Source organism: Oncorhynchus nerka, linkage group LG15 (genome assembly GCF_034236695.1).
Source record: "Oncorhynchus nerka isolate Pitt River linkage group LG15, Oner_Uvic_2.0, whole genome shotgun sequence".
Taxonomy (NCBI): domain Eukaryota; kingdom Metazoa; phylum Chordata; class Actinopteri; order Salmoniformes; family Salmonidae; genus Oncorhynchus; species Oncorhynchus nerka.
In genome coordinates, this window is record NC_088410.1 from 20,110,141 (window position 1) to 20,121,771 (window position 11,631).

The following is an 11,631-nucleotide window of genomic DNA, read 5'->3' on the forward strand; positions in this document are numbered from 1 at the left end:
AATAAAGAGTCATTATTTCCAAATGACTGATTAGAGGGTTTGAGAAAGGATAACAGTATATTTAAGATAACAGTGCTTTTAATGTTTTGATTATGATCACATCGTTTCCTAGGCTACACAACTCCCACTGGGGCTATTCGTTAACACTTTTAGTGACCTTGCTCAAGTTTGAGTCAGTATGTAGTTGTTTGTGTTCCAGATTGCTTCTTTCATCAAACATACTGGTTAACCTTGATGGTCAGTGGTTTGATTACATACATTCACAACTGATTTGAGTGCATGATGGTCTGAGCTAGGAAATATGACACACATGAACACGCGCACACACACACACACACACACACACACACACACACACACACACACACACACACACACACACACACACACACACACACACACACACACACACACACACACACACACACACACACACACACACACACAGGGCCTGAAGGCACCACCCACATTGAGTTTACTGTAACAATGGAGAGAAGTGGAAGGTCCTCAACCAACAGTAACAATGGAGAGAAGTGGAAGGTCCTCAACCAACAGTAATAATGGAGAGAAGTGGAAGGTCCTCAACCAACAGTAACAATGAGAGAGGTGGAAGGTCCTCAACCAACAGTAACAATGAAGAGAGGTGGAAGGTCCTCAACCAACAGTAACAATGAAGAGAGGTGGAAGGTCCTCAACCAACAGTAACAATGGAGAGAAGTGGAAGGTCCTCAACCAACAGTAACAATGAAGAGAGGTGGAAGGTCCTCAACCAACAGTAACAATGGAGAGAAGTGGAAGGTCCTCAACCAACAGTAACAATGGAGAGAAGTGGAAGGTCCTCAACCAACAGTAACAATGAAGAGAGGTGGAAGGTCCTCAACCAACAGTAACAATGGAGAGAGATGGAAGGTCCTCAACCAACAGTAACAATGGAGAGAGATGGAAGGTCCTCAACCAACAGTAACAATGGAGAGAGATGGAAGGTCCTCAACCAACAGTAACAATGGAGAGAAGTGGAAGGTCCTCAACCAACAGTAACAATGGAGAGAAGTGGAAGGTCCTCAACCAACAGTAACAATGGAGAGAGATGGAAGGTCCTCAACCAACAGTAACAATGGAGAGAGGTGGAAGGTCCTCAACCAACAGTAATAATGGAGAGAGATGGAAGGTGTGTGTGTATGAAAGTGTGTAGATATATGTGAATGCACTCCTTTAGCGCCCCCACCCCTCTTCCCCCGCACAGTTGTGAGCTATAATTTGAATAAAGCTGATTTTAAACACAACAAACTCATGTCAGGAAAAGACAAAAGGTGAAACTAATCTATGCCTGTTCTGATAAAAGCCTCCGGGCATTTAGCCTTGGGGGACGCCTTGCTTGACCACACCCCCTTCCTTGCTCCTGCCCTGCCTCTTCCACCAATCCATTTGTTTTTATGGACAGAAAAGAGCAGGTGCTCTGAGCTGTCCGATCAGGTCCATTGTCTATTGTCGGCTCTGACACACTGGCTTCTGTGACAGCGTAGGCAACACCATTAAGGGCCATCTCCATTCCACTTCTATGAGTTAGTAATCAAACTGAAAGTGTGCCTGCCTTCATGTTCCAATCCAACCAGAAGTACACATGGTCGTCCATACGGGAGAGAAACATGACAAAGTGACAAAGTGAGAAAGGCTATAGTGGGTCTTTTTTTTGCTCTTCATTTCCAAATCATCCTAAAGTATCTACAAATGTATTGTGTAGCTCAAGGAAGTTACTTATAGGTGAATTGGACATGAAGCGTGAAAATGCTTAGGTACCATTGACGTGCATTGGATTCGTGCCGTAAATGCTAAAAAGTTAGCTTTTGAAACAGTGACCAGGTAAACAACACCAAAGCATCTGTTGCTGTCATAGCTTGTCCATAGACTGCTGAATGTAATGTCGGTGAACTATCCAAGTCCTGGTCTAAAGAGCAAGAGAACTGTTGGTTTGTTTTTTTGTTTTTACCTTTATTTAACCAGGCAAGTCAGTTAGGAACAAATTCTTATTTTCAATGACGGCCTGGGAACAGTGGGTTAACTGCCTGTTCAGGGGCAGAACGACAGATTTGTACCTTGTCAGCTCGGGGGTTTGAACTCGCAACCTTCCGGTTACTAGTCACACACTCTAACCACTAGGCTACCCTAGGCTACCCTGCCGCCCCTCTAGCCTATAGGACTAGCTAGGTTTAATCTGTGTCCGGGAAGTCGTCCCTCACTGTTGTAAATCAAACCCCTCCACTTTAGAGAAGTCTTTAATGTACACCATGGTGCTGTTCACTGGGGGAGACCAGCTAGAGGGGAGACCAGCTAGAGGAGAGACCAGCTAGAGGGGAGACCAGCTAGAGGGGAGACCAGCTAGAGGAGAGACCAGCTAGAGGAGAGACCAGCTAGAGGGGAGACCAGCTAGAGGGGAGACCAGCTAGAGGAGAGACCAGCTAGAGGGGAGACCAGCTAGAGGAGAGACCAGCTAGAGGAGAGACCAGATAGAGGGGAGACCAGCTAGAGGGGAGACCAGCTAGAGGGGAGACCAGCTAGAGGGGAGACCAGTGGAGGACCTACTGAAGGACAACAGTCAACTGCTACAACTAATCAGTACCTGCAGGGGCAGATATCATGTCTTCAACAACAAGGAGAAAGGTGACCACAGTCACTGAGCTGCTGGAGAAGAGAGGAGATGGAGAGCAATGGTGGAAACCACTTCAATGTCAACACACCCAGTAAGGGAGAAAGAAGGGTCTGGTGTGGTGGTCACCATGGTGATGTTAGTGGCAGTTGGAGCTGTGTTCAAATTGATGGTTGATGACTTATGGAGCAAAATACAAGATGGTGGGAACTTGGAGAGAAACGGACAATGAAAGGTTGACTACTGAGAGAATGATTATCAATGTGTTACTACTAAATTAGAGCTTTGATCCAAGCTTTGGTTAGACTCATTCCTGTCATTTATGTGAGTGTGAATTATAGTCATATGTCATTCAAGGAGAAAATATTAAGCAATACTGTATCATGCATTGTTTTATCTAACACATTTGTATGCTGATATAAAATTACATAAAAAATAATTATATCAAATGATGGGGAAAAAAATACATTTAAAAAAATAAAAAATCAGAATTAGCGTATCATTTTATGACCAAATAAAATGATTTAACAAATGAATGAAAAGCAAATCTATACTGTCTCTTCAAACAGTAGATACATGTTTTACCATGTGGATTTACGAACAGATAGTTATTTCACTGACAGTACACGTACAGATGATTATGGGCAACCCATAAGAATTAGGGGGTAGGTCTATCTTTATCTCTTATAGAGCATACTTGGAAATGGGACGATATGTCTGATTCATCCGATCCGCTAGGTGGCAGCATTGAGAATGTGGACGTCGAACAAAATCAGCAGAACCAGTCACTACTTCCCTTTCGCTGTGGATTCATGTGCGTTATTGTTTATCTTTGAATGCAAATGTGTTTATTGCAAACTGGGATTGCAATTATTTCCTGATATAACTGTACTGGCTTCTCAGTAAACCGACTCTGAACACCCATGATGCCCGCCTCAGATTGTTGCCAACGTCTCTGCAGGTAGGCTATTTGATGTCTCTTGCAGTAGTAACTAGCTAGCTGATGTTTAGCTAGCTCTGGTCCAGCTGATGTTTAGCTAGCTCTGGTCCAGCTGATGTTTAGCTAGCTCTGGTCCAGCTGATGTTTAGCTAGCTCTGGTCCAGCTGATGTTTAGCTAGCTCTGGTCCAGTGCGTGTAACTACTTAGGAGCAACTCGTTGTCTTTGCGCGATTAGACCAGAGCAAGCTGACCAAACGTCATAAATCAGCCAATCAACTGAATAACTTCAGTAGCTATAGCTTTCCACAATGCAAGCTATCAAATAAACTTCGCTTTAAGTATCTGTCGAGTTAATTGTCAATATGTAATCAATGCATTATTCATCCAGAAGTAACTTCGGTACTGCTTCGTTTTGCACCAACATAATACATTTGGTAGACTTTTTAAAAATCTTTAAAAGAGACCTCTCTTGCAGCAAAATGTAGTGTTGAATTTCACAATGAAGATCTATTTATCCTATAATGATTTCATAGATTTTTAGGTTAATGATGTGAAAGGTTTAAAAACGGGGTCTTTCTCACCAATAATAGTTGATTTAATATATCTACTTTGGAGAGATAATACTATTGGATTCCTTATTCTTTAGTTAATTTGATTGAGTCTAATTTATATTCTTAAATCTTACGATGTAAGGCTTCATTTTCTCAATTCTAGTATTCTTATTTACTTTCTCTCCATTGAATCCATTATTTCTTACAGATGAGGACCAGCTCTGTCTTTAAAGGAGAGGACAAGACATTCCCCACATGGTTCCAGCCTAGAGCTACAAGACCCTAGAATGATGACCAGCTCTGTCTTTAAAGGAGAGGACAAGACATTACCCACAGGGTTCCATCCTAGAGCTACAAGATCCTGAGACATTAGTTTAACAGAACACGTTTCTCTGCCCAGATTGAGACTAGGGGTAATGTTCCCCTGCTCAGATGTTACATTCATCAACCAATGGTTGCCTGCCACATCATCAACGGTGTTATAGACTGACAGATCGCTATAACATGATGTGGTTAGTTGAAACTTAAAATACATATCCAGGCGTTGTGAGGTCAGGCGTCAGCAACTTCTGAGCAGAGGAACGCGCCTTACATCAACTCAAAATAGAGGGAGGAGATTCTCTGCATAGCGTTAACCTGAATCATCTCAAAATGGCTGCTATCGTGAGACTCCACAGACTAACGAAGGATCAACTGTCTCTCGCTGCTCAGAAGAACAATAACAAACCAGGCAGAAAACCAACGAAGAAGAAAAACTCCACCACCAGAGGAAGGAACCAATCCACAGGAAAAGGAAACAACTCTGCTGACAGTGAAAGTGTTTCTAGCCAGGTATCATCGGCCCCTAAGTGGTGGGGTCGCCCCAAGGGAAGCAAAAACAAACCCAAGATAAGTCTACAACTCTCCAGCGCCATCTTGAGGCCTGACGAGGTAAAACAAGAGGTAGGTTTAAAATTCTGGCTTTTAAATTAACATTTAATTGAGATCTTGTATCGCATTTGTATCTGTCTGTGTGAATGTTACAGCTATATGTTTACTAGATATCTGTCTGTGTGAATGTTACAGCTATATGTTTACTAGATATCTGTCTGTGTGAATGTTACAGCTATATGTTTACTAGATATCTGTCTGTGTGAATGTTGCAGCTATATGTTTACTAGATATCTGTCTGTGTGAATGTTGCAGCTATATGTTTACTAGATATCTGTCTGTGTGAATGTTACAGCTATATGTTTACTAGATATCTGTCTGTGTGAATGTTACAGCTATATGTTTACTAGATATCTGTCTGTGTGAATGTTGCAGCTATATGTTTACTAGATATCTGTCTGTGTGAATGTTGCAGCTATATGTTTACTAGATATCTGTCTGTGTGAATGTTGCAGCTATATGTTTACTAGATATCTGTCTGTGTGAATGTTGCAGCTATATGTTTACTAGATATCTGTCTGTGTGAATGTTGCAGCTATACACTACCGGTCAAAAGTTTTAGAACACCTACTCATTCAAGGTTTTTCTTTATTTTTACTATTTTCTACATTGTAGGAGAATAGTGAAGACATCAAAGCTATTAAATAAACATATGGAATCATGTAGTAACCACAAAGCAAAATATATTTGAGATTCTTCAAGTAGCCACCCTTTGCCTTGATGACAGCTTTGCACACGCTTGGCATTCTCTCAACCAGCTTCATGAGGTAGTCACCTGGAGTGCATTTCAATTAGCAGGTGTGCCTTGTTAAAAGTTACATTTGTGGAATTTCGTTCCTCAATGCGTTTGAGCCAATCAGTTTTGTTGTGACAAAGGGGGGTATACAGAAGACAGTCCTACTTGGTAAAAGACCAAGTTCATATTATGGCAAGAACAGCTCAAATAAGCAAAGGGAAACAACAGTCTGTTACTTTAAGACATGAAGGTCAGTCAATGTGGAACATTTCAAGAACTTTGAATGTTTCTTCAAGTGCAGTCGCAAAAACCTGAGTTACATCTGCTGCAGAGGATAAGTTCATAAGAGTTACCAGCCTCAAATTGCAGCCCAAATAAATGCTTCAAAGTTCAAGTAACAGTCACATCTCAACATCAACTGTTAAGAGGAGACTGTGTGAATCAGGCCTTCATTGTCGAATTGCTGCAAAGAAACCACTACTAAAGGACACCAACAAGAAGAAGAGACTTGCTTGGACCAAGAAACACGAGCAATGGACATTAGATCGGTGGAAATGTGTCCTTTGGTCTGGAGTCCAAAGTGGAGATTTTTGGTTCCAACCGCTGTGTCTTTGTGAGATGCGGTGTGGGTGAACATGTGTATTTCCCACCGTAAGGCCTGGAGGAGGAGGTGTTATGGTGTGGGGGTGCTTCGCTGGTGACACTGTCTGTGATTTATGTAGAATTCAAGGCACACTTACTTAACCAACGTGGCTACCACGGCATTCTGCAGTGATACGCCTTCACATCTGGTTTGCGCTTAGTGGGACTATCATTTGTTTTTCAACAGGACAATGACCCAACACACCTCCAGGCTGTGTAAGGGCTATTTTACCAAGAAGGAGAGTGATGGAGTGCTGCCTCAGATGACCTGGCCTCCACAATCCCCCGACCTCAACCAAATTGAGATGGTTTGGGATGAGTCAGACCGCATAGTGAAGGAAAAGCAGCCAACAAGTGCCCAGCATATGTGGGAACTCCTTCTAGACTGTAGGAAAGGCATTCCAGGTGAAGCTGGTTGAGAGAATGGCAATAGTGTGCAAAGCTATCAAGGCAAAGAGTGGCTATTTGAAAAATCTCAAATATTTTGATTTGTTTAACACTTTTTTGCTTACATGATTCCATATGTGTTATTTCATAGTTTTGATGTCTTCACTATTATTCTACAATGTAGAAAATAGTAAAAAATAAAGAAAACCCCTTGAAGTAGGTGTTCTAAAAATGTTGACTGGTAGTGTATGTTTACTATATATGTCTGTGTGAATGTTGCAGGTATATCTTTTACTAGATATCTTTATGTATCATACGACCACCACTGAAGTTTCCTCTTAGAAAATAAAGCTATTCTGTTCTAAACCAGGTGAAACAAGAGATGGACGAGCTGCCTATCGGGACCAGAAGTGATGAACACTGGTTGAACTCTGTGAAGACAGAGAGCTACGACCCAGAGTTGGGTAACACCAGGGGACCTACAGAGAGCGACCCCAGGACAGATGCACATCACTTGGGTATCAAGACGGAGGATGCTCCCCTGTACCACCAGGATGGAGGGAGGCGGCTGCGGTCGGCTACCGTTCAGCTGTTCAATCTGGCTGCGTTGCGGTCTGAGCCGGAATGGTGGCCTCGCAATCAGAAGGTCCGCCGGTTCCCGTGTCCAGACTGCGGCCAGAAGTTCTTCTCCAAAACCACGCTGGAGTTACACTCCCGGATCCACACACAGTACCAGCCGTACTCCTGCGAGGTGTGCCATAAAACCTTCTCCCGGAAAGGCGGTCTGGTCGAGCACCGACCAATCCACGAGGCGGAACGCCCCTTCGCCTGCCTCCAATGCGGCAGAACCTTCACGTTCAAATCCAACCTGACCCGCCACATGCGGTTCCACAGCGACGCGCGGCCCTACGTCTGCCCCCAGTGCGGCCACGGCTTCAAGATCTCCGCCCAACTCAAGAGCCACATGATTTCCCACAGCGGGTATAAACCGTACGTGTGCCCGGAGTGCGGCCAGAGTTTCGTCCGTTACATGAGTCTCAAGTATCACCGGCTGAGCCACACCGGCGAGCGCCCGCTGTCCTGCCCAGAGTGTCCCATGACCTTTGCCCGGCCGCACACCCTTATGATCCACCGGCGACAGCACACCGGGGAGACGCCGTTCTCTTGCCAGGACTGTGGGAAGAGGTTCAAACAGGGGTGCCAACTGAAAGACCACGTTAGAAGGAAACACACAGGGGAGAAACCGTACAAATGCTCCGAGTGTGACAAGTGCTTCGTCACTTCGGCGTCTCGTAAAGTGCACATGGTTGTCCACACAGGAGAGAAGCCGTACAAATGCACAGAGTGCTGTAGGAGCTACAGTCAGAGTGGGGGCCTGAAGAGGCACAGGTGTGAGCAGCAAACCAGGTGAGAGGAACCTCGGGGCTACGCCCCAAATGGCACCCTATTCTCTAAGTAGTGCACTATATAGGGAGCCATTTGGGACGTAGACCCAGTGTTCTGAGTGTAGGAACTGGAGAGTGGATCCTTAAAGCAGTACAAATCAAAATCAAATGTATTTATAAAGCCCTTCTTACATCAGCTGATATCTCAAAGTGCTGTACAGAAACCCAGCCTAAAACCCCAAACAGCAAGCAATGCAGGTGTAGAAGCACGGTGGCTAGGAAAAACTCCCTAGAAAGGCCAAAACCTAGGAAGAAACCTAGAGAGGAACCAGGCTATGAGGGGTGGCCAGTCCTCTTCTGGCTGTGCCGGGTGGAGATTATAATAGAACATGGCTAAGATGTTCAAATGTTCATAAATGACCAGTAGGGTCAAATAATAATAATCACAGTGGTTGTAGAGGGTGCAACAGGTCAGCACCTCAGGAGTAAATGTCAGTTGGCTTTTCATAGCCGATCATTAAGAGTATCTCTACCACTCCTGCTGTCTCTAGAGAGTTGAAAACAGCAGGTCTGGGACAGGTAGCACGTCCGGTGAACAGGTCAGGGTTCCATAGCCGCAGGCAGAACAGGTGTAAGCAGCCACGTAGGTGACAGAAGCCAGGTGAGAGGATTCTCAGGTGTCCTGAGTTGGGAAACTGGCCTTTGTTTATGCAGGATTTAAAGGAGCAATCTGGGATTGGTACATACATATATATATTTTTAACTTTGATTCTTGAAGAATATAACTTAGAAATAAATGCCTCTTGAATTTAGTTAAATTGTCTGACCCAATCAGAACTCTAAATATATGATTACATCACCAGGGAAAACAATAGGCTGTTCCATTGACTGTTCTATCAGTTATTGAACCCTCAATAGGCTGTTCCATCAGTTATTGAACCCTCAATAGGCTGTTCCATCAGTTATTGAACCCTCAATAGGCTGTTCCATCAGTTATTGAACCCTCAATAGGCTGTTCCATCAGTTATTGAACCCTCAATAGGCTGTTCCATCAGTTATTGAACCCTTGGGCTGTTATCAGTTATTGAACCCTCATGGGCTGTTAGGCTGTTCATCAGTTATTGATGGGCTGTTCCATTGACTGTTCCATCAGTTATTGAACCCTGTTCAAGTTATTGAACCCTCAATGGGCTGTTCCATTGACTGTTCCATCAGTTATTGAACCCTCAATAGGCTGTTCCATTGACTGTTCCATCAGTTATTGAACCCTCAAGGCTGTTCCATTGACTGTTCTATCAGTTATTGAACCCTCAATGGGCTGTTCCATTGACTGTTCTATCAGTTATTGAACCCTCAATAGGCTGTTCTATCAGTTATTGAACCCTCAATAGGCTGTTCCATTGACTGTTCCATCAGTTATTGAACCCTCTATAGGCTGTTCCATTGACTGTTCATCAGTTATTGAACCCTCTATGGGCTGTTCCATTGACTGTTCTATCAGTTATTGAACCCTCAAGGCTGTTCCAGGCTGTTCTATCAGTTATTGAACCCTCAATCAGGCTGTTCCATTGACTGTTCTATCAGTTATTGAATTGACTGTTCATCAGTTATTGAACCCTCTATAGGCTGTTCCATTGACTGTTCTATCAGTTATTGAACCCTCAATGGGCTGTTCCATTGACTGTTCTATCAGTTATTGAACCCTCAATAGGCTGTTCCATTGACTGTTCTATCAGTTATTGAACCCTCAATGGGCTGTTCCATTGACTGTTCTATCAGTTATTGAACCCTCAATAGGCTGTTCTATCAGTTATTGAACCCTCTATGGGCTGTTCCATTGACTGTTCTATCAGTTATTGAACCCTCTATAGGCTGTTCCATTGACTGTTCTATCAGTTATTGAACCCTCTATAGGCTGTTCCATTGACTGTTCCATCAGTTATTGAATAGGCTGTTCCATTGACTGTTCCAGTTATTGAACCCTCTATAGGCTGTTCCATTGACTGTTCCATCAGTTATTGAACCCTCTATAGGCTGTTCCATTGACTGTTCTATCAGTTATTGAACCCTCTATAGGCTGTTCCATTGACTGTTCTATCAGTTATTGAACCCTCTATAGGCTGTTCCATTGACTGTTCCATCAGTTATTGAACCCTCTATAGGCTGTTCCATTGACTGTTCTATCAGTTATTGAACCCTCAATAGGCTGTTCTATCAGTTATTGAACCCTCTATAGGCTGTTCCATTGACTGTTCTATCAGTTATTGAACCCTCTATAGGCTGACCTGTTTTCCCTGTGATGCAGTCCCACTCTCACCTGATGTGTGATGTGAACGTTGCGGGACGGTTTCCCCAGACGCAGATTAAGCCAAGTCCTGGAACTAAAAGCAGGAGAATCTCCAGTGTAATAGGTTTTTATCCTAAGCGCTAGGCTTCATCTGTGGAAACCGGCCCTCCATGTTGTAAAACAGTCTTTGTATTGAAACTTCAAATCAAATGGTTAGCAGATGTTATTGGTCACATACACATGGTTAGCAGATGTTATTGGTCACATACACATGGTTAGCAATGTTATTGGTCACATACACATGGTTAGCAGATATTATTGATCACATACACATGGTTAGCAGATGTTATTGGTCACATACACATGGTTAGCAGATGTTATTGGTCACATACACATGGTTAGCAGATGTTATTGGTCACATACACATGGTTAGCAGATGTTATTGGTCACATACACATGGTTAGCAGATGTTATTGGTCACATACACATGGTTAGCAGATGTTATTGGTCACATACACATGGTTAGCAGATGTTATTGGTCACATACACATGGTTAGCAGATGTTATTGGTCACATACACATGGTTAGCAGATGTTATTGGTCACATACACATGGTTAGCAGATGTTATTGGTCACATACACATGGTTAGCAGATGTTAATGGTCTCATACACATGGTTAGCAGATGTTATTGGTCACATACACATGGTTAGCAGATGTTAATGCGAGTGTAGCGAAATGCTTTGTATAAAAAAACATGCATCTACTATTAATGGCATGGTTGAGACTGAAAGCATTTTGCTGGAGACGATTCTTACACCTCTACACCTGCATTGCTTGCTGTTTGGGGTTTTAGAATGTGTTTCTGTACAGCACGTTGAGATATCAGCTGATGTAAGAAGGGCTTTATAAATACATTTGATGTGATGATTATCAGGATGTATAGAACAGGTTGTACCATGATGATGGGTGGAACGGAGTAAATGGAATGGATTCTAACACAGTGGAACGGAGTAAATGGAATGGATTCTAACACAGTGGAACGGAGTAAATGGAATGGATTCTAACACAGTGGAACGGAGTCAATGGAATGGATTCTAACACAGTGGAACGGAGTCAATGGAATGGAT

The 11,631-nt window shown here is 43.2% G+C and overlaps 1 protein-coding gene across 1 annotated transcript; it reads left to right on the forward strand.

Annotated features, from left to right (window-relative positions):
- The first annotated feature begins 3,421 nt into the window (after positions 1–3,421).
- On the forward strand, positions 3,422–9,276 carry LOC135560119 (zinc finger protein 501-like). The gene is made up of 3 exons (XM_065001231.1): positions 3,422–3,605; positions 4,344–5,077; positions 7,201–9,276. Exons 2-3 carry the CDS (start codon positions 4,787–4,789, stop codon positions 8,239–8,241), a joined length of 1,332 nt encoding a protein of 443 aa, XP_064857303.1. The 5' UTR covers positions 3,422–3,605; positions 4,344–4,786; the 3' UTR covers positions 8,242–9,276.
- The last annotated feature ends 2,355 nt before the right edge of the window (positions 9,277–11,631 follow it).

Bases quoted from the DNA above. Each gene is read 5' to 3' on its own strand.
- LOC135560119 (XM_065001231.1), top strand. From the start codon at position 4,787: ATGGCTGCTATCGTGAGACTCCACAGACTAACGAAGGATCAACTGTCT. The intron at 5,078-7,200 runs GTAGGTTTAAAA...GTTCTAAACCAG, and splicing joins CTGACGAGGTAAAACAAGAG to GTGAAACAAGAGATGGACGA.